We start from the raw sequence: 23,566 nt of genomic DNA, 5'->3' as shown, positions 1-23,566 counted from the left end.
AAGAGTATTGAGACATATTACAACCCATTTAAACATATAAAATTTTCTTTTTATAATTTTTTAATATTAGTTACCAAATTATTAGTTTTGCTTTTCATATATGCTACACATGTAAGGATTTATAGTAAAGATGTTAACACAGCTATTATATCAGCAGTTCAATTTGAAATTAACCTATGAGATCTTGAATAGTAAATTAATTGATCAGTAGTTGACGGTTGACGGTGGTTCTGTAAGTGCACAAAATCGCTACCAAGTAATAAAGTGATAAGTTTATCGTTCTCCACAGGGATTGTGCCAAAATTACTAGTTTCGCTTAGGAATATAAATAGTTGCCTTCACTTTGTTTGTTTGAAAGGTATCTTTGCGGGTAATAGTAAACGACAGGAAATTAAAGAACATAAAGTAAATGACAGAAAAATAAATGTTGTGTGTGTGACCACATGGGATGGTTAAGTGTGGTCGGATCCCTCCCTTACTCCTGCTTGGTGGTTATTCCATTGTTTCCCTCTATCAGGAATTAGACTATTAAAAATAGGTTCAGAAGCACTCGTTCCCTATTTATATTACAAACTGTTCAGAGCCTAGTTAGTGGTTACCCTTACTCTGTTTAAATATCCTCGCCCCAGGTTCCACTTTTTTGTTACAAACGTTGGTATCATTACCTTAGTGGCTCCATGTGTCACAAGCTGTCACATGTGCCTCTAACTAGTCCTAACTCTGCCTCAGGTAGAAATTATCGTTCGTTCTAATCCTATACTAAGACCTCATATACTGTATTTAATGGTCTCATCTTTGCCATAGCACACCGTCCTTCGTTCGGGATTACTAGTTTCGTTTCCTATGCGATATCCACTAGGTCCTTAGATTTTATTCTAATGTGATCAGTATTAAAATAAATATAAAACCAGACGATAAAAGAGTTTGAAAGTAGAAACAATTGAATTTATACCAAATTATACAAAATCAAACATTCATAAGGGAGTTCCTCGACTCCACCTAACCTAGGAAAAATAAATTACAAAGACAGAAAGAAAGAACCTTATTGGCCTTGGAGTTCCTTGGCCTCCTTACCTCCTCCTTAGAGTTCTCCTAACTCAAGTTCTCGAGTGAATATTCAATATTCTGAATATTTTTGTGAATGAATAATAGTGGAGGATGAAGACTCTATTTATAGTTTTTGAGCTGGGTTTTGGACTTTTCTGCGCGTCCACCGCACCCATCATGGCCACGATGGCGTGTAATTTTGCCTTATCGTGGCCATGATGGATCATATCATGGTACGATGGAAGATTTCCTCAAGATTTTCTGCGTGCTTTTGTCGTCATCATCATGACACGATGACAAGTCATCGTGGTACGATGGGAAAGATTTGCTGCAGATTTTCTTCAATTTAAACCGCATTCTCATCGCACCACGTGTAACATCCCGTTTTTAGATTATTAGTATTTATTATAAATTTTATTATTTTATTATGTGAGTACTTGTGTTTATGTGTGTTTGAGGGTATAATAGTCATTAGTACTTTTAATTGGTTGTGAGTTTTTAGATTGATTAGAATTAAGATATCTAATTAATTGATTTTGATCGGAGGGCTTATGTTGTTTTGGGTCTAGGAATACAAATAAGAGTGTTAAGAAGTATTTTTGGGGGTGTAAGTGATAAAATGGTAGTGAAAATTAGGTTTAGAGGATAAGATAGAGGGATAAGTCTTTAGTCATAAAAGGAAAGAAAAGAAAAAGAGGTTAGAACGAGAAAATAAGAGAAAGAAGGGTTTTGGTGAGTTTTGAAGAAAAACCAAGAGAGGAAGAACAAGCTTAGGGATTGAAGAAGAAGACTAAAGAATCCATCCTAGCTAAGGTAAGAGAGTGGTTTTGAAATTCATTGAGATGAACTTTATGAGAGGGGAGGAAACCTTTTCCTCCATTCCCAAACTCTCTTCATCTCATTTGGGTTTGGTTGAGAATTTTGGGAATTGAAGCTTTAAGTGTTGATTCATGATTCTACATGCTTATTCATGATCATTGAGTTTTTTGATTTGAGAAAAATGTTTGTTTTGATCATGGATGATGGTATTTGAACAAGTTTATGAGTTTTATAAAAATGAGTAAAAATTCATGAGTTAATGAGTTGTTTGATGATTTTAAGTTGTTTTAAGTGCTTTTGATCACATGTAAGCATGGTAAATGATGTGTGTATGTTTTTGAGTCGAAATAAGTGGTTATATGTGAAAATAAGTGATTATTTTGGAGAATCCGAAGCATTTTGCGTTTTCTGTCAAAATTCTGTAGCTTTGCGTCGAACACTGGCTAACGCTTTGGCTGACGCTAACTTTTGTTTGACTGTTCCTTTTTATGGTTGACTTTTCGGTTACTTTTTTTGTCGGAACCTATTTTTCATAGTTTTTCGCGTAGATTCCGTTTACGGAGTTAGTTTGCTGACATAAGGCTTGGTTTATACAAGTTGCTTATATGTTGGTATGATTTAGATATAATTAATGTACTTCATAGGCTTATTTTATTGAATTTATTTCTCACTTATTGAAGCATGACTTGAGAGTATTTACATGGTTTTGAAATGATGTTTATGAGTAATTTAATAAGTGTATACTTGTTAATTTTTTGGTATTAGTTGATGGTTGTGTTGATGAGTTGATGCGTTGATGAACGAGAGATGATGATGAGTAATATAGTTGAGGATTTTGGATTATGTTATCCATATATCATTATGATGAATTATAGGTGAGTAGTATCATATGTTTGGTACTTGATCATTCATGCATTTCATTGATGCATTATAGTTGAGCATCCTTTGTGATGATATAGTTGAGCATCCTTTGTGATGATATTGTTGAGATAGTTGAGATTTGGATTCGGTTGGTCCAATATAGTTGAGCTAGATGGTACCACATGCATTTAGTAAATGTTAAGGGAACATTTCATTATTGAGACATTAGTTTGCATTTAGGAGATGAAGGTGTTCATTCCTAATTGCTATATGATACTTGACATTAATGAATTGTACTTGATTAATTATGGTTTAATCTTGTATCTAATTGTGACGTGAGATTGTTGTAGTTTTGATGTCTAATTAATTAAAGTGTTTAGTATGCATGGTTACTTACACTATGTGAATTTCAATAACTAACTCTCTGTTATGTGTATGTGCTGGACCTTTGGGGGTCCAGATTCTCTGGTTATCTGTTTGTCAGTGTTCGAGTTGTTGGCGAAGCTCCGCTTTAATTGTGACACGGGGAAGGGTTCATAGTCTATTATGTCGTCTCATTAAATCAAAAGTGTATATTTTATAAAAAGTAATTTTGTACAAGTGATGTTTACTAATTAATCTTATTAGTAGAATTTTAGTGAAGAATGTAACACCTTGAACTAATATTTTTTAATTTATTTTGACTTCGAGTCTTAAAGTTATTTTTATCCACCGCGTATTTTGAAAAATAATTTTCTATGGTTAGAATTATTTAAATATTGGGTTTGGGTGTTACACCACGCCGGATCTCATCGTCGGTACGATGGTGCGCGCTATTTATTACGTTTTTGCCTTTTTTTGCTGCTTTTTCCACTTTTCTTGCTTTCGGGCCAAGTAACTTCACTTTTTCAGGTATTTGCTTGCTTTTGGGCTTCAAGTGCTACTAAAATTACTTAAATTACTACTAAAAATATCATATAATTGTCCGTCATCAGTAATTTAGACTATATATCCACTTTTTATTTAACAACTAAGATATAAAACTGCGTGCTTTTTTGCACGGCATCCGACCGTGTCCATGATACATCGTAGACAGTCATCAGCTAATGACATGTCTGGTCCGTGTCACATGATAGTGCTATTTGACTACATAAAAATGTGAATTGATAGTTACCATAAACTTAGTTCAAGTGATAAGGAAATCACATTATATATGTACAGTCGGGGTTTGGGCTCCGAACACTGCATTTATTTACCTTAAGGATAAAATTTATAACCATTAAATTACTTGACAAGAAACGGACCGATATAAGTATTCTGGTAATTAACATGATATAAGTATCTGGTAATCCGAAACATTTTTAAAAAGTTTTTCGGTAAATTTTATAAAACCGAAACACTTTTACATACCTAAACACTTAATGTGGATGTGAACAAAATGAAATGGCAAAATGGAGTAAAATTGGAATATTAAATTATTTGAGTAAAGGTATAAATGTAGGGGTGGAAAACAAATTTTTCTTATTTTGAACAAAGCCCAATTATACTAGCCCAAAGTATACTTGGTCCAAACCAAAACCATTTTTCTTTTCTTTATAAAAGCTCACTTCAGCATCTCCCATACACTTCCACCCTAATCCTAACATAGCAAACGGCGGCAACCTCACCCTTACTCTTCCATTCATAAAACTAGACTAGATTAATTAGCATAGCAAAGCAAACTACGACAACCTGCTCTCTACTATTGTTGTTCGTTCAATTCCTTTTAATCTGGTTGTGATACAACTCTCTCTCTCTCTCTCTCCCCGAGTTTTTTCGGTTATGTTAATTTTAGATCTATATGTTTTTTATGTTCTAACTTACTTTTAAATTTGTTATTGATTTGGTTGTTACAGTATAGTTGATGGCAGAAAAGAATGATGGTGCAAAGAACCTTGGAGCAATAACAAAAAGGTCTCTCTCTCTCTCTCCCCGAGTTTTTTCGGTTATGTTAATTTTAGATCTATATGTTTTTTATGTTCTAACTTACTTTTAAATTTGTTATTGATTTGGTTGTTACAGTATAGTTGGTGGCAAGAAAGAATGATGGTGCAAAGAACCTTGGAGCAATAACAAAAAGGTCTCTCTCTCTCTCTCTCCTTGAGTTTTTTTGGTTATGTTAATTTTAGATCTATATGTTTTTTATGTTCTAACTTACTTTTAAATTTGTTATTGATTTGGTTGTTACAGTATAGTTGGTGGCAAGAAAGAATGATGGTGCAAAGAACCTTGGAGCAATAACAAAAAGGTCTCTCTCTCTCTCCCTGAGTTTTTTTGGTTATGTTAATTTTAGATCTATATGTTTTTTATGTTCTAACTTACTTTTAAATTTGTTATTGATTTGGTTGTTACAGTATAGTTGGTGGCAAGAAAGAATGATGGTGCAAAGAACTTTGGAGCAATAACAAAAAGGTCTCTCTCTCTCTCTCTCTCTCTCTCTCTCTCTCTCTCTCTCTCTCTCCCTGAGTTTTTTTGGTTATGTTAATTTTAGATCTATATGTTTTTTATGTTCTAACTTACTTTTAAATTTGTTATTGATTTGGTTGTTACAGTATAGTTGATGGCAGGAAATAATGATTGTGCAAAGAACCTTGGAGCAATAACAAAAAGGTTATGGTTTAATTTATTTTGTATTTTTGAAGTTTTCCGTTTATTGTATTTTTTTCCCAAAAATGTATTCTCCCATTTATCATCAAATAATGTTTTTGATAAATTTTAATTTGGCATAAAAATAAATAATATATCATTATCATTTTGAATTTAAGCAACTATAAAATAATAGAAAATAATGACCAAAAGTAAAAACATTTTAAAAAATTAGTCATAAAATATTTAGACAAAAGACATTTGGACAAAAAAATATGAAATAATAGCCCAACATTTTTCTCTCCGCTAAAATTTTGCTCTCACTCTTATTTTTAAGTGAAATATCCATTTTACACTTATATATTAACTAAAATCCTTCATATTTTTTTACTTTTTTTCTTATAAATGTTCAAGGTGTTTTGGAATTACAAACCGGAATCTTAAGTGTTTTTTTAGGGGTGGGAGGGACAATTTTATCTGGCTATGTTTGCTAGCCCATAAATTGAAAAAAATAAAATATAGGTTTGGACAAAAACATTGACAAAAAACAAACTTGAAACTTTGCTTTGCTAGCCCATATATATATAAAAGATCAAACAATGAGAATAGGTTTTTCCTAGAGTCTTTATATTTCAATTGCTTGAAAATCAGGAGGGATAACAAGGGATTGAAGGATTGCATTTTATAATTATTGTCACTGGAAATAGCAAAATGTCTAGGTTTGAATGTGATATTATTATAAATCATAGCTAAAATAATGACATGCTATACTTTTAAGTTAGGATTATAAACAATATCTTGATATCTTGACTAGGTTTTTCTAGTATTATCAATATCTTGACCCTAATTAATGAATATTTAGACGAAACAAATTTGCTATGGAAATTAGTTTTCTACTATATTGAATGAATTGCTTTCATTTTTGTAGACATATGCATGCATTGAATAAATTTATGTCAAACATACTAAGAATAAATTTATGATAAAGGGTTTCAATCACATTGAATACAAGCCAATAAATTTTAATTCAAAATAGGAAATGATATATTGAAACAATTGGGGTGTTTCTATATATATAGAAACACCCCAATTGTTATAATATTGAACCCTGACATGCATATTCGAAATGATTGGTATAACAACATTTTGAACATGTATTTTATAATTCTTTTTATTCACATGAACATCATTAATTAAATAATTTTTGTGATTCAGTTCTTTTATCATAAGAAGAAAGACTTTACTTGTTGATCCTTGAAAGCGGTAGGGAGATGCAACTTCTTCGGCATAAAAGCAAAAGAAAAGATCAACACTATAAAAGAATTCAAGGTGAGTGCATTCTTCTTGAATATATAAAACCCCAACGTTCATTTTAGTTTGAATTGTTTAAACTTTATGCTTCATAGATGCATTGCTACTTTTAAAACTGTTTAATTATTAGCACAAGTTCTCTTACGTATCATTAAATTAACGACTCGATAACATCACTATCAACTTGATTCTATAAAGTTACTAGAACAAATATTGAATAATGAATCCATAGTAGTAATGTTTTACTTCTACATAAAACTAGCGGTCATTCGCTAAAGGTATCATTCCTTTCATTGATATGAAAGTAACTTTGCAAATGCTAGGAGACCAAACATTAAAAATTAAATTGACAAAACAAGATCAAATTATTCCATAATTTACTTGACAATAATTTTTATATACACAATAATAAGCCACTTTGAAATATGTCATTCGACCTCACTCATAATTACATAATCTAAAGAAAAATATAAACCATGTATAGAAAAATAAGGGATTACTTTCTCGAAAGCTTTCACAGTATTCTCTTCTGAAACATTGACAGACCTGTCATCATGTTTGCGTTTGAGAATCTGATGCTTTTCCGATCCTTTTCTGATGTAAGAAAGCATTTAATTATAAACAACACATTCATATTCATAGAAAACACAACAAAAATACATAATTGAAATATATCATTCCTCATGGCTCCTAATTAACGTATGTAAAGAAAAATATAAATATTGTACAGAAGAATAAGAGATTATCACTTCTCAAAACCTTCAACAAGATCAACAGCACAACTAACCAAATTTTCTCGAGGCTCCCAAGTGTTATCTGTATCATCCCATCCGAACCTTGGGCAATAAATAAAAAAAGAAATAAAATAGTATTAAATATATCACATTGGCCCTTTCCCCTTTGGTGAGCGCCCCTTTTATTTTTATTCTTGTTGTAATATTGATAAAACTTAAGGGGAAAGGGCCAATGTGATATACTTAATAATATTATATTTCTTTTTTTATTTATCGCTCAAGGTTCGGATGAGATGAAATAGATAACATTTAGGAGTCTCGAGAAAATTTGGTTCGTGCTGCTGATTTTGTTCAAGATTTTGAGAAGAGATAATCTCATATTCTTCTGTACAATATTTACATTTTTCTTTAGATACGATAATTAGGAGTGACGAGGAATGATATATTTCAATTATGTATTTGTGTTGTGTTTTCTATGAATATGAATGTGTTGTTTATAATAACATGTTTTCTCACATCACAAAAGGATCGAAAAAGCATCGAATTCTCAAACGCAAGCATAATGATAGGTCTATCAATGCTTCAGAAAAGAATACAGTGAAAGTTTCCAAGAAGAGGTGATCCTTTATTTTTCTATATACAAGGTTTATATTTTTCTTTAGATTATGTAATTATGAGTGAGGTCGAATGACATATTTCAATTTATGTATTTCTTTTGTGTTTGCCATGAATATGAATGAGTTATGCATAAGCATCGGATATATATATTAGTAACTTTTAATTTTTGAAGGATCTTAAAGATCTTGTTACATTCCTATATTTTAAGAATCTATGATGTTGCAATCCCCCTAGATTATGTAACATCCCGATTTTCGAGAGTCCAAAAGTACGCACTTTTTTTTTCCAGAGTGAACCTTTTTCAAAATGACAATCGGAATGCAATGCCTCTTTCATAATTGTTTTTTCGAGTAAAAGTTTACAAGCATAACACATTCACTATGTCCAAAGGAACATGGTGACAACATTTATTCAAATAAATATAAATACAATTAATTCTCAAAATCAAATCAAAGAACAATAAAGAAGAGTAAATGAACTCTTAAATTACAACTTCTAAGTTGATCTTTAAACTCTAACTGAAGATGACTGGGTAACGAAGACCCGTAAACAGCTTCAAGCCTCGCCGCTTTTCAGCGCGGAACAAGTAAGGACCTAAAAAAAGTTCTCGTAGAGGTTCACGATCTAAAAACCACATATAACCAAAAATACGCAGCACAAGATACATAATAAATGGCAGCATATACTCATTTGTTAAAAGATAAGTACTGAACAGTACAAGACAAAACAGTACAACACATGACAGAACAGCACATAACAAATTTTTGGGATATTGAACATTTTTTTGTCTTATACGATATTTGGTTAATAAAATAGTATTTTGGTATTTTAGACAAATTGTACTACGGACAAAAAGTTGTGTTGTGGTTTAGTGAGGGACAAAAAATTCTGTTTTGTCCTGTCCATTGCCACTCAGTTTGTCCAGTTCCTTAAACAGTTTTACAATCAAACACAGTACAACTAGAGTTGTCCTGTCCAATCCCTTATTTTTTAGCATATCGAACGGACCCTAATGTAAGAGAATACTTGCTAACTATCAAACTTGCTAACTATCAAGGGCTTGTTTGAATAAACAGCTTATAGCATAGTGCTTTTCATACTAACCGTTTATGTATTTATAGCAAAATATAAAATAAAAGATAAATTGTCTTTATATATTCTACAAGCTATTTCAATAAACTGTATTGTAGAACTTATGAAAATAAGTTAAAAAAACTTATGAAAATTGTCATAAATTCTCTAGAACAGTCTCACAAAACTTATGCCACTAAATAAACTCAAATAAGTCAATTCAAATAGACCCCAAATAGTACCAACTTACTTATATTTTTCCTGTCTTCATCAAAAAATTATTAGATTAGTTAGATTAGATTATAATAAAATAACTATAAATTGTTGCATAGGTGCGGGTACGGTACTGGTATCCAGTACTGGTACCGATACGTGGTACGACATTTTTAAAAAAACTAAGGTACGGGTACACTCGTATAATTTTTTTAAAATATAATTATATAGTTAAAATAATAAAATTATATTCTTAAAGCAAATAATTAAACATAAAAAATAGCAAACTTTAAAAGTAGTTATATTGTTGTTTACACGTTTAAGAAATTAGGAGTAGTAGTAAGACTATGCGGCTCTACTTTTAAATATAAATAAAAAGGGAAGGAGACTGAATCGATTATAATTTTAAACTAAAGTGAATCTTTATTAAAAAAATAAACAAATAACAAAAAGAATGGGATTGGAAAGTGTTGCAAAAAAAAATGAGAATAGTTTTTTATGAAATATGTACCACGTGTGTACCCTGAGAGTACCACGCTCGTACCCGGAAGTACCACGCATGTACCCGCATGAAAAAACAAAAAAAAACTTGTTACTTTGAGGATACGTACCATGGGAGTACCATACGCGTACCGGTATCCGGTATGTACCCGGTACTGGTACTCTGTCTAAAACGGAGTACCGTGCAATTATGCAGAGAAACAATACACTTCTAAAGTTTCATATTTTCATTAACCTGACCAGAATGTATATGGAACACAAATCCTAATTCATATCACTAAATGCATGAATCTAAAATAAATTAAGTAATTCAAGTTTGCTTTCTCTTTCAAAAATATTGGACTTCCTCTATTTACCTAAGTAGTCAACAAACTAAAACAAACTACTCTCCCTAAGGTGCCTACTTATGATAAACATGATTTTTGATGAACTTGATTTTGTAAAATCAATCCCAATGGTTTTGAACACAAACCCAATGCTCATTCAGAATAACCAAACATCTAGATGTTTACCAAAATCACAATCGACACACCTTATCGTATATCCAAACAGGCAAAGACTATGTTCGGTACTATGGCCATACACCACATAATCATGTTTGGATTAGTCAATGTGGTTTGACCACAAATCAATTATATTCTGCTAAAATTGATTCTAACCCCAAACTAAATTCTTCTCAAAAGCTTAGATTTTTAGCTTTTGCATTGGTATAACATCAATCATCAAATTCATAAGTAATAGATACATACATATACATATTCAATAGCAGTTTTGATCCGAACTATCCAAATATATACATAAATTGATAAAAATCACTTTTTCCAAAAATGTGTCTGAAGTCTAAACACATACTGTATTACTCCATTTTAATTATAAGCAAAAATCTACTTTTCAAATTCATTGAATAACTAATGTATCTGGTCTATATTACAAATCAATTCATTCGGAATAAAAATAAACCAATTATCATCACTGCTTAATCAAACACACTTAATTACAATAACAGATACTTATAACACCCCATATTGATTTATCTAGAATATCAATAGGAGCATGTCTAACTGGATCGGAATACATTAAAATTGTGGAATTAAAACTGATCTTTTACACAAGTAGTCTGAAGGAAATACCAAATATACATGATTTAATTAAATTGAATAATTGTCATAATGTAACTGTTAACATCTTTACATCAGAGCCATGGTAACCGCTAAATACATGTACATGTAGCATAATCCTATACAAGTGTTTATTAAGATTGAAACAGGTAAACATCGAACAGTCTTCCTTAATCTCATTGTCCCGTCCAATCCTCAGCTTCTTGAACGAGCAACATGTTACCTAAAATCAAATAATCGTGGAGTGAGACTACTAAGTCTCAGTGAGTTTCTTACTACCCTCTACTTGGTGTACTAACACCAGGGTCCTGCAAATAGTTGATCACTAGTAACTCATTCATTAAAGAATAGCATAGTATAAATAAAGGTGTATCACACAAACTTATCTTGGTTGTTTTTATAACTCACGGACACTTCGAGGTGAGCGGTTCTCGAAGGTCGTGCTATGGTCCCTGATATTAAATGTAGATCAGAGAACCACATCAGCTCACAATTTAACTAACTGATTCTCACTAACAGTGTAGAATCTCTCCTAGCATACGCTAGTCTCATAGCCCAAGGCTACATAATCTGTGGTTCGGGATCAACCACTAACTGATCAACTACAATAATTCTGATATCTTAACATAATTACCCATCTCGGGGAAATCCTAACTGATCCATTAGATCCCTGCAGTGTAGGTTTCTAATTCAGTTTGCTACCTATTCTCATATTTTAAACATGTATGATCAGTTATATCCATGATGATTAGGTACTTCTCACATTTAAAACTGTTTTGGTCAGGATGCACCGGTTCAAGACTAACTTGCACCAGTTCATCAGTGCTCCTGGACTGCATAGGGGTCAAAGTTGGGTTTCATGCTCCGGTTCAAAGTTGGCTTGCACCGGTGCAAACTTACCAATTGCACAGGCTCAAACTCTCCTTGCACCGATTCATGAATCATGGGAAAATGTGGTAAACCTGCAGAATCACAATTCTAAACAGTCTCTAACTATTTCTAACATTCTAATCATGATGGATACAACTAATTACAGTCACATGCAATGGGAATTAAGTCCAAGTTCATCATTAATCAATTTATGAGTTGTCTAGGTTACTAATCATGCCATAAACATAAATAATGAAATAAAACACTATGCTTTGGACTTATGGTTGCCATGTTTCTACTTAAAGAAACCCACCTGAAATCCAAGAAAGAGCAACTACTGTCTTGTACTCCAAAATCAACCTTTAAGGCTCCATTTGAATTTCCAATAAATCATAAGATGACTACGATGCTAATTCAATCCAAAATTCTGCATCTGACCCTGGATTTCAGACGCGTCTCCTGAATTCGTTAAAGCTCCCCAGTTCACGAAATTGGCATCTAAACGACCGGAATTTCGTTAGCTAACTAGAAACAAACGGAATTTAAAACAGAGTCACGAGGAGAGAGTACTGACCATTTTAGTGAGATCCTATCCAGAATACGGGTTTCACATACGTCTTCCAATTCCCAATTCCTATTTCACCAATCTAGTTCTCCAAATCTCCGTGATTCTACTGCCTCCCTCTACTTGAAGCTTTTCCATCTTCCACTTACTCACTGTTATTATGGTCCTTAAATCCCTTAATCCTTGATCAACTCAGAAGATGCTATTAATTTAACACATGCATGACCAAATCATGTGAAATTAGAGATTGCCCCTTTGGTTGTGAGATGGGGATTCACGCCCTTTTGAGAGGAGGGGGAGGAGTTGTTTCTTTCATACTTGATTCCTTAAGGTTCTACTACCATTAGAGTGAGGTTGCATGTGGATTTGGCTAAGAATTTGGGAATGATATAGTGGAGAGAGTGAGTTTCGGTGGAGAAGAAAGAAATAAGAGTTTGAGTTTCTTTTGCTCCTCATGTTCCGGTCAACGAATTGAAATGAATTACTGTCTCCGTCCCAAAATATAAGCAAAAAGTGGTCAACCAAAATGAATGTATTTGGACTAAATTTTTAACCAAATACATCCACTTTGGTTGACCACTTTTTACTTATATTTTGGGACGGAGTAGTACTATGTTCCTATTTTATATTACTAATACACGTAACTTCATGTTTAAATACCACTTTGTCCTTCTACCTATCTTTCAATTCCAATTAGTCTCTAATTAATGTTCTTTTATTAATTAAAGTTAGGATGTTACAATACTAGTCTCAGAAATCATTCCTAAAAGCTTAACAACAAAATATAAATTTATAATCATTATAAAAAAAAATATATATATATAAATTTATAATCTCACAAACTCACTAAATCTTTTTTTTAAAAAAATACAAAATTGATGCAAAATATGTAGAAGAAAATAGAGGGTAATAAATGTTGCTATGGTTGAAGGAGAAACTAGCAGCGATGGAAAGGAGCCTAGAGGATGACCAAAAAGAGGCTAAAGAATTGACTGATAAGAACAAAGAGTTGACTAAGAGGGTCTGGTCTCTTGAGTCTGCAGTGGAGGAACACGAGACTCCTGCTACTTTGACGGAGAAGCTTGTGACCATTGAGAAGGACCTGTTTGAGGCGTCTTAAAATTGAGTACTGGACCTAACTCATTCTTACAAAACCGTCTTGTAAAGTAAGGATTGCCTCTAGTTTATAAACACTTAGTCAAGTCATATCGCAACCGATGTGGGACTTCTTAACACACCCGCTCGCGTCAAGCAACTCAAAGCCCATTTTTTCCGGAACTTTCAGACAAAAGACTTGGGTCCACTCAGATACTTCTTAGGCATTGAAGTTGCCCAGTCCTCATCAGGCATTGCAATTAATCAACGCAAGTATGCATTGGATATTCTAAGTGAAACTGGTATGCTTGATTGTCGTCCTATTGATACTCCTATGGATCCTAACGTCAAGCTTCTTCCGGGTCAGGGGGAGCCATTGAAAGACCCGGGAAGATATCGACGTCTTGTGGGTAGGCTCAATTATCTTACAGTCACCACTCACCAGACCTGATATTACATTTGCAGTGAGCATTGTGAGTCAATTTCTGAACGCTCCTTGTGATAGTCATTGGAATGCAGTTATTCGTATTCTCAGATATATAAAGAATGCACCAAGAAGAGGACTATTATATGAAGATAAGGGTGATGCTAAAATCATTTGTTATTCAGATGCTGACTGGGCCGGATCACCGTGTGATAGGAGATCCACTTCTGGATATTGTGTTCTTATTGGAGGAAATATGATATCATGGAGAAGCAAGAAACAAAACACAGTTGTACTATCTAGTGTTGAAGCTGAATACTGTGCTATGACAGCAGCCTCAAAGGAACTTGCATGGCTTAGAAATTTACTCTTAGAGCTAAAACTAGGAGATCTTCAGGCCACAAAACTCATACGCGACAATCAAGCTGCACTCCACATTGCATCTAATCTGGTTTTCCATGAACGAACCAAACACATAGAGATAGATTGTCATTATGTAAGAGACAAAGTACTTTCAGGAGAAATCACCACAAATTTTTTCAAGTCTGAAGACCAATTGGCTGATATTTTCACTAAGTCTCTTAAGGGCTCTCGAGTGGATTACATTTGTAACGAGCTCGGCTCATATGACATATATGATCCAGCTTGAGGGGGAGTGTTAAGAATCCATTATGATCAATTAGTATATATTGAATTGTATTTATAGTATTGATTATATTTCCTTATTGTGTACAACCTATGATTATAAATAAACATCAAGTGTGATCTCATTTGATACACAACATTATACAGAAAAATACATCTTTACAAGGCGCAACAATCTCTAGCTTCGAGACTCCAAGGCTGCTTTGGAGGACGAGCTCAAAACAACTCTAGACGGTGCTTTAAAGGTTGCAGGAGAGGACTTTGAAGACGCCCTCTGTCAGGTTAAGAAGAGAATGTTTGTGGAACTTTCCCGCGAGACTTTCCGGCTTAAGGAGGACGAGGCTTAGTGCTAGTCTTTAAATTCCTCTTGTATCCCATTGTAATTGTAACATTATTTTGATTGAATGAATGAATCTTATTTGCTATCTCGTTGTGTCACTTTTATCTTGTGCTTTCTTTCCTTCTTCCGTTTTCCAATGCTATAATGCACTCTATATGAAGGAATTTCTTTAGTGACAACGAAATTTAAAATTTGCTTACTGTAATAACTTACTTTGAATTTTGTTTGGATCATTCTCTGACATTTGTATTGCTCTATATAGAGGAGTGTCAGGTTCATTGAGGTTGATTCTGGAGTGGATGATGACTGGAGGTCCTGAGAAGCGACTCGTTCAAGGGTGCTCCCCATATATCAAAGGGTTTATCGACTTTTCGTGTGTTTCCTTTACCGGAGATGGTTTAGCGGCTTGGTGCACACTACTGGTGGTGGGAATGGTTTAGCAGCTTGGTGGTGTGTTACCTATGCCGGAGAGAATATTCATGGAAGATTGAGACTAAAACAACAATAAACATAAAAAAATAAAATGAAAAAGCAAGCAAATTGTACTTCTAAACTCCAATTTCGCTTAAAAGACAAATACATACTGAGCAAGAAGGAAAAAAATTAGCGCGTCAAAAGTACTATATGAAAGTTAGTGACCTAAATCGTAAACTTATGAAAATTAGGGGTCTAAAAGTGCAATTTAGACAAAAAAAAAAAAACTAACCAAGCATACTAACATTTTTTTTTTGAAGAGCTAAATTAGCCCACTCAAATTGGCATCAGAGAGAATCGAACCTCATACCTCAAGAGGAGCACACTCCGTGATCCCAAGTCAATCTTTTGCAAAAGAGGCTAAAGATAGGGGCCAAAATCGCAATTTTATGAAAATTAGGGGGTCAAAAATGCAATTTAATCTTTCTAAAAATATTCTCTTTTTTAAAAACTATTTACAAAAAATAGATTTTAAGTCCCTCAAATTAATCCCAATAAAATGCAAATAATGACTAAAAGTGAATAAATTTTTTTAGAGACTAAACTTAAAACCTCTTGATTTTGTAGGGACTAAAATATATTTAACCCAATAATATTTAATGTCAATTTAAATAAATAATAATTTCCTCTTTTCTAACTTTTTTTAATAAACTATACAGCCCAATAACTAACATGTCACACTAGAGATTCTATTAGTTGACAGAAAGATGAGATTGTAAAAGAAAAAAGAAAATCAGTAAAATTTGAGTATTAATTAGTGATACATGACATTCTACACTAAACAACACAAATGGAACCGATCGCTAGTTGTTTCAGTGGTAGGGAGGACCACGGTTCGATCCCCGCAAATGCGATCGGGAGAGGGCCGAAACCACTTGATGTCAGAACCGACTCTCGAACCAGATTAAACCGGTGGTGAAAGAAAAATAAAAAAAATAAACAACACAAATGGAGAAGAAATCAACAAGGATAGACACATTTAGCAACAAAAGCTAACACCCACTTCAAAGTTCTTATTTTACCAAGACATTATGCCAATTCAGTTCATTAAAGTCCTACTATTTCATTCATTAGGGGAACAACACATTTAAGATTTATTCAAAGAGATAATGCTTGTTCACAGCAACAGAAACATCCCAAGTACAACTCATCCCTTTAGGAAACACAACCAAGTCACCAGCACCAAATTCAACTGACTCATTTGCTCCACTTGGTGTTACCTTAACTTTTCCTTCTAGAAGATAACATGTTTCTTTGGAATCATACGTCCATGGGAATTTGCTTGGAGAACAATTCCATCTGTTACAATAACATAGGGACCACAGAGAGAATCAATTTTATGAAGAGGGACAGAAAAACTAATTTTATTGAAGAAATTGAAGTTACGAGTAATTGAGAAGCATGAGATACTGACATAGACACCAGACACGACACTGATACGTTGATACTGGTGATAATTTGATAAAATAGAATAATAGAATACAACCATATGTGTCAGTGTCATGTTGATATCACACACCAAACACGCATTCAATGTCAAGTGTCGGTGTTTAAATAAGCAAACAATCATTGGACCTCATCTTCGCAGTAGATTTTGAACTACTAAACCATGAATACAAAGCACATAATCATGTACTTATACTGTTAAACATGTACTGTTTGACATGTTTAACAGCCTAGGAGAACATTTTGCAAAGAGAAATGTTTAAAAACAACATGTTCCATACCTGCATCCTATATGGATAAACAGTTTAATTAAGCATTTATCATATAAGTGCTTATATATATATATATATATATATATATATATATATATATATATATATATATATATATATATATATATATATATATATATATATATATATATATATATATATATATATATATATATATATATATATATATATATATGTTATTTATTTAACAATGTAAAATAAAGTCAATTTAATTTTATATAAGTTATAGGCTAGCTGCTTTCAAAAGCTATCATGGAGATTTTATAAAAATAAACTAAAACCAACCTATGAACATGTCATAAATTGTTACAATAAGCTCTCACCCAAACAGTCTCTGAAGTGCTTATGACATAAGTTTAGATAAATCAATCCAAGCATATCATTGTCTTAAACAGAGCTTGCTGACAATTATTGTTATCATCTTTACCATCAACAATGACCACACAAGATACAACTATTAGTGTAACAGAATACTTGCTAACTATCAAGGGCGTGTTTGAATAAACAGCTTATATACAGCTTATGCCGTAGATAAACTCAAATAAGTCAATCCAAACAGGCCCCAAATAGTACCAACTTATATTTTTCCTGCACATATGGGAAATTGGATACATATGATATAATCATTTGTAAATTTGTCTTCATGTTGGCAAAGAAACAATACACTTCTAAAGTTTCATATTTTCATTAACCTGACCAGAGATTAATGTATGTTTGGGAGAGTGTTCGTCAAACATGATTTTTAATGAACTTTTTTTTTTGTTTTTAAACTTGGTATCCGGCCTAAGACCGACTAATCCAGAGGAATCAATCCTACCGCCCACTTGCGGGCCCCATTTAAAGACAGTTTTTTTTTTCTCTTTCTGTATGGACTTAGTCCACCGAAATTGGTACCGGTGGGAATCTAACCTGAGGCCTTGAGAGGAGCGGACCCAGGCCAATACCACTGGACCAACCCCAAGTGGGTTGATTTTTAATGAACTTGATTTTGTAAAATCACAATCCCAATGGTTTTGAACACAAACTTAATCCTTTTTCAGAATCAAAACCAAACCAATTATCATCACTGCTTAACCAAACACACTAAATTACAATAACAGATACTAGTCTCAGAAATCATTCCTAAAAGTTTAACAACAAAATATAAATATATAATCCCACTAACTCACTAAAATCATTTAAAAAATAAATAAAAATTGATGCAAAATGTGTAGAAAATAGAGGGTAATAAATGTTGCTAATTGCTATGGTTGCAGAAAGAGTATAGAGAATTTACTTGGACCATTGCCTAACACCAAGTTGAGTGAGTTTTTCCTCAGAAGGGTTTCTCTCAATCTTGATGCCCAATTTTTCTGTGACGTTACTCATACTCTCTCTTTCTATTCCTCACTCCAAAACGGGACAAAAAAGGAGATGAGAGGCAGTGTTTGGTTTGATTTTGATCGTAAAATAAAAACCCTTTTCAAGAGTGAAAATCCCATTTTGTCCTTAGAAAAATTGGGCTTTCCATTTTAGTTTTTTTGTGTGAATTAAATCATGAATATTATTAAATGGATTTTGTTCAGCTCATAAAAGAACTAGATGACTCCGATTGTGAGGTTCAAAATAGTTACGGTGGAGGTACGTTATTGGTACACGCAAATTATGTTAACACTCTAATGCTCAAAAGTCAATATGCGATCAAAGAGAAGTGAAAAGAAAATGAATTGTGTATTTGGCGCCAAAGCTTGCCTTTATATAGGAGGAGACGATCATAATTGTTTGTGACTGTTGGCAGCAACATGCATTGAAGGCGAGAGAGCCGTTGAGATGAATATAAGAGTCCCGCGAGCGTACGAGGAGTGTATTGTGTGCAGGGGTGTACATGAACTAGTGCTGGAAATAAGTCGAGTTGAGTCGAACTCGCATCACCTCAACTCGTTATGAATTGATTCAGCTCAAAACTCGGCTCGAGTACATTTACGAACTACTTTTTTACTCAAACTTGGTTCAGCACGTTAGGTCAACTCGTTAAGTGAATTTTAAAATTGGATTTTTAACCTTTTAAACTATTTTTATATAAATAAAAATATTAAATTAAAATAAAAGTCACCCTAAGTGTATAATAGATAAACGCGTATAAAATTCAGACTGACATAAATATGCGGAAAAATATATAAAACCAAGAATCAAGTTACGAGTTTCGATGTATATATATATATGGCTTAAATGCAGTTTTACCCCCCCTATTTTGAAAAATGCGGAATTTTACCCCCCCCTATTTTAAAATGCGGAATTTTACCCCCCCTATTTTATAATTTGTTGGATTTTGCCCCCCCACCAAAATTTTGCACAAAATCTGCTTCTGAGCCTCAAGTTCAAAGCTACGCACAGAACTCAATTTGGATCAATAATTCACCAAACTGGTACCGAAACGACCGCAATCGAGTTAGTTTTCCACAGAATCAAACTCCACTAAATTTGGAGTTACAGAGAGAGATTAATTACTGTTTTAGTGAAGGTCTGTTCAAATTAATTATCGTATGAAACTATTACTGGTATTCTCGTCATTCCTCTCACCCTGTAGCTCATTTTTTAATACTATTTACATGTATGGAAATCTAACGAAATTACCCTTGTTGGCATTTCAATTTCGTCGAATTTGGAGTTACGATGTGTTCGGTAGACGATGTTGAATTTGAAGATCACAAGTAGATTTCTGCAGAATTAGTAATTGGACAGATCTTCACTAAAACGGTAATTAATCTCTCTCTGTAACTCCAAATTTAGTGGGGTTTGATTCTGTGGAAAGATAACTCGATTACGGTCATTTCGGTAGCCATTTGGTGAATTATGGATCCAAATTGAGTTGTATGCGAAGCTTTGAAGTTGTGACTCGAAAGCAGATTTTTTGCAGAATTTTGGGGACATACCTTCACTAAAACGGTAATTAATCTCTCTTCGTAACTCCAAATTCAGTGGGGTTTGATTATGTGGAAAGATAACTCGATTACTGTCATTTCGGTAGCCGTTTGGTGAATTATGGATCCAAATTGAGTTGTATGCGAAGCTTTGAAGTTGTGACTCGAAAGCAGATTTTTTGCAGCATTTTGGGGGACATACCTTCACTAAAACGGTAATTAATCTCTCTTTGTAACTCCAAATTCAGTGGGGTTTGATTATGTGGAAAGATAACTCGATTACGGTCATTTCGGTATCCTTTTGGTAAATTATTGATCAAAATTGAGTTGTGTGCGAAGCTTTAAATTTGTGACTCGAAAGCAGAATTTTAGGGGGGGCAAAATCCAACAAATTATAAAACAAGGGGGTAAAAGTCCGCGTTTTAAAACAGGGGGGGTAAAATTCCGATTTAATCAAAACAGGGGGGGCAAAACTGCATTTAAGCCTATATATATATATATATATATATATATATATATATATATATATATCACCTAAAAACATGGAGGTGTAAATTAGCAATGCGCACTTTTATCAATTGGACCAAAATACCTCATCATCTCTTTTTAAAATATTACTTTGATGGAAGGACATTATTGTAACTTGCTTCTATTTTATTTTAAAACTCTAATTTAATTTTTTACCGATTAAAACACAAATAAAAATTCTCTACCAAAAAAAAAAAAAAAAAAACACAAATAAAAATTAACAAAACAAATTCCAACATGTAGAACAAGATCTGAAAACGTCAGGCTGGACTTTCTTTCACCTTGCACCAAATATCTTCTTCCCTGGGTTTAATTTCATAGTTAACGATCAAATAAAAATTTCTTCTTTTTTCAATATTAAACCTACACAAACAATATTTATTTTTCTGATTTTAGAAAATTTACTCATCCACATAATTCAAAGAATTACTGGCTTTTAATTTTGAAAAAAAATAAAATTGTATTGCTTTACTGTAAAACATTTACGTGAATGAATGAATTAATATAGGACTACTTTTAAGGGTGCGTTTGATTCGCCAAAAAACATGGACTAGACAAGATAACTTTTGTTGTACTCTGTTTGATTTGAAATTGGTTATAGGACCGGACAAATTAGGTAGCAAGAGACAGGACAAAAACAAGATTTTTTGTCCCTCACTAAACCACGCGACAACTTTTTGTCCACAGTACAACTATAAAAAATACGAAAATATCCATTTTATTTTTGCATATAAAAATATTGTCGTCCTATATCTTTCCGGTACATGTTTGTCTTGTCCTGTACTGTTTTGTCCAATCCTTATTGTTTTACAAATCAAAGACACCCTTAGCAATTTACAACAATATCCACATCGTCAAGGTGTTGTTAAACAATTATAAAAAGTTGGTGTAAATTAGGAAGGTGGGTGTACATCATTTTATTAAAGTTACCAAACTAACCTTCAATTTAATAGTTGTAAATAATAAATATTAATGGTTTTTTTTTTTCCAATTCTAAAAGGTGTGCATTGCTAATTTACACCTTCATGTTTTTAAGTGGTTGTAAATTAGCAGCCTTCATATATATAATATCATTGAGTTAGTTTATGATCTAAACGAATCAAACTATATATATAGTTTATGTTCAGCTTATTTATCTAACGAACTTAAATTTTTAACTCAAGTTCAGCTTATAAGTTCAACGAGTCAATTGTCGAATCGAGCTTCAAACTATTCGCGAGTTGGCTCGGGTCATTGTCAGCCTTAACAAGAACTATCACTACTAGATTTGATTTGTGTTTTTCATTTTTTGTGGAAGAATCTTAAGAAAGTATATTAGGCATTGTTATCAATTTAATGGAATTACATCAGTTTCTACTTCTTTCATTGTTGATTTTTTTCAATTTTGTTAGCTTAGTAGAGTATTGCCACTTTGATCCAATGATAGTGTTTGTTGAAATTTTATTGACTATGCCTGGTACTGGTGAAGCATTCAAACAAGGTTTGTTGGTTTTTTGTAATCTTTGCATTTTAATGTGTGATTAAATATGATCATGCTATTTAATTTGATAATAATCCACTCTCTTTTTTGTAGAATAAGTTATGCTTGTAGGAATTGGTTCTTAGTCTACATTGATCGTTTGTTAAATTAGCTCATTTCATGTGGTGTCTTGTATCTGTTATAGGTCTGTCCTGAATTTTCATGTTAGTGTAGGAATTGGTTCTTTGTTTTTCATATTATGACTGAGTTATGTCTTTTTCTTTTCTCTCTTTGTAGGTGTGGAGTTGAAAGTTAAAAGATTCACTATAATTCCAACTCTGTTTAACCATTTTGTCATAGCTTTGGGCCTAGTCCTTATTATGGTAGGAAGAATTTTGTTTTCGGATAACTGAAGCCTACATCAAAGAAATCTTTAGAAAGAGTTCATGCAGAGGTCACCTAGCTTTGTAACAGTTTGAATAACTAATTCATCTTACAGTTTAATTAGATTTATTTGGTGTATGCTTCTGTCTCAATATGACTTCTTCTGGAGTTATTTGGTGTATGCAATTGGAGATAATTAATGGATTTTTGTGTTTTTTGCACTTGATTTTGCATGATGTTTGATTAATGGAAATTTTAATGTATTTTGCAGAATGCAGATATCATAATAATGACATGAAGTCATGAATTGGTTAATCCTTGGTAAGAGTTCATCCCCTTTGTATATATGCTGATGCACCTTTTCATTTTTATTTTAACAATTTGCATTTATTTTAACAATTTCTAGCACAAGAGTAGCATGGATATTACTTTGCATGCCATTCACATTTGTTGCTTCTAGCTTGATATTTTTATGCTATATTATGAAAATATGATGATGATTGGATAAAATGTTTGAAATCTTGAGATATTTGGCAGTGGCTCGATTTGTATACACTCAGTTCTTGATTTACTAATATTCAGATTCCTTAATTTAATAGGAAAGATGGGAAAATCTCAAACTCAGATACATATCTAAAAACTTTGATATGTTTTATGTTATTTATTTTTGTTTATTTAGTATAAAATTTAATTTCAGCGATTATAAATATTGGCTTATATTATTATATTTTAATGAAAGTTTCAGATTTTTTATTTTATTTTTTTTACATATTTTTACAATATTGCGGGGGTTTTGCATATCAAACCCGCCGCAATTTTCAGGGAGTTTTATTAATTTTCATGGAGTTTTCACCAGTTAATTTATGGGATTCGATTAAGCGGTAGTTTTCAAAATTCCCGCAAATAATCTGCGGAGGTTGGAAACCCCCGCAAAATGGATTTAAAACCCCCGCAAAATGGCATATTTTTTTTTGTAGTGTTATTGTGTTTGTGTCGGTTACCCCTGGCGTATATGAGAATCTTCCGCGAATCAAAACATAGTTAATTATTTAACATTTTAAAATATTTTTTGTATGGTTATAACTTTATAAGCTACCTCCTTCCTCTTTTTTTCTTTCCCCTTCTAACCCTAGTCGTCAACACTTTTTTTTTTTCCTTCTTCTTCTTAATTAGTTTATCAAAGAGGGGTGAATCACCCCTCCAAATTGTTTTTATTTCTCGTTATATTAAATAAGTGTGATTTTCA

General features: G+C 32.7%; 1 protein-coding gene and 1 long non-coding RNA gene across 2 annotated transcripts; one reads left to right on the top strand and one right to left on the bottom strand.

The window, feature by feature from the left end:
• The first annotated feature begins 1,666 nt into the window (after positions 1–1,666).
• Positions 1,667–12,086, top strand: LOC123911513. Its single transcript, XR_006810550.1, has 8 exons — positions 1,667–1,860; positions 4,602–4,659; positions 4,768–4,825; positions 4,936–4,993; positions 5,100–5,157; positions 5,298–5,355; positions 6,547–6,660; positions 11,682–12,086. It is a non-coding gene; the product is annotated as an uncharacterized LOC123911513 (long non-coding RNA).
• A 4,202-nt stretch (positions 12,087–16,288) lies between these two features.
• Positions 16,289–18,496, bottom strand: LOC123911510. The gene is made up of 2 exons (XM_045962939.1): positions 18,326–18,496; positions 16,289–16,609 (listed from the first exon to the last, which is right to left on the bottom strand). Exons 1-2 carry the CDS (start codon positions 18,415–18,417, stop codon positions 16,405–16,407), a joined length of 297 nt encoding a protein of 98 aa, XP_045818895.1. The 5' UTR covers positions 18,418–18,496; the 3' UTR covers positions 16,289–16,404.
• Between the last annotated feature and the right edge of the window lie 5,070 nt (positions 18,497–23,566).

Source organism: Trifolium pratense, linkage group LG2 (genome assembly GCF_020283565.1).
Source record: "Trifolium pratense cultivar HEN17-A07 linkage group LG2, ARS_RC_1.1, whole genome shotgun sequence".
Classification (NCBI taxonomy): Eukaryota; Viridiplantae; Streptophyta; class Magnoliopsida; order Fabales; family Fabaceae; genus Trifolium; species Trifolium pratense.
Note: the sequence above shows the minus strand (reverse complement) of the source record. Positions and strands in the feature narration are given on the sequence as shown.

Excerpts from the sequence above, each read along its gene's own strand:
- LOC123911510 (XM_045962939.1), bottom strand. The coding sequence starts at position 18,417 with ATGAGTAACGTCACAGAAAAATTGGGCATCAAGATTGAGAGAAACCCT. Across the intron at positions 16,610-18,325 it reads GGTGTTAGGCAATGGTCCAA|ATGGAATTGTTCTCCAAGCA; the intron begins GTAAATTCTCTA and ends TTATTGTAACAG.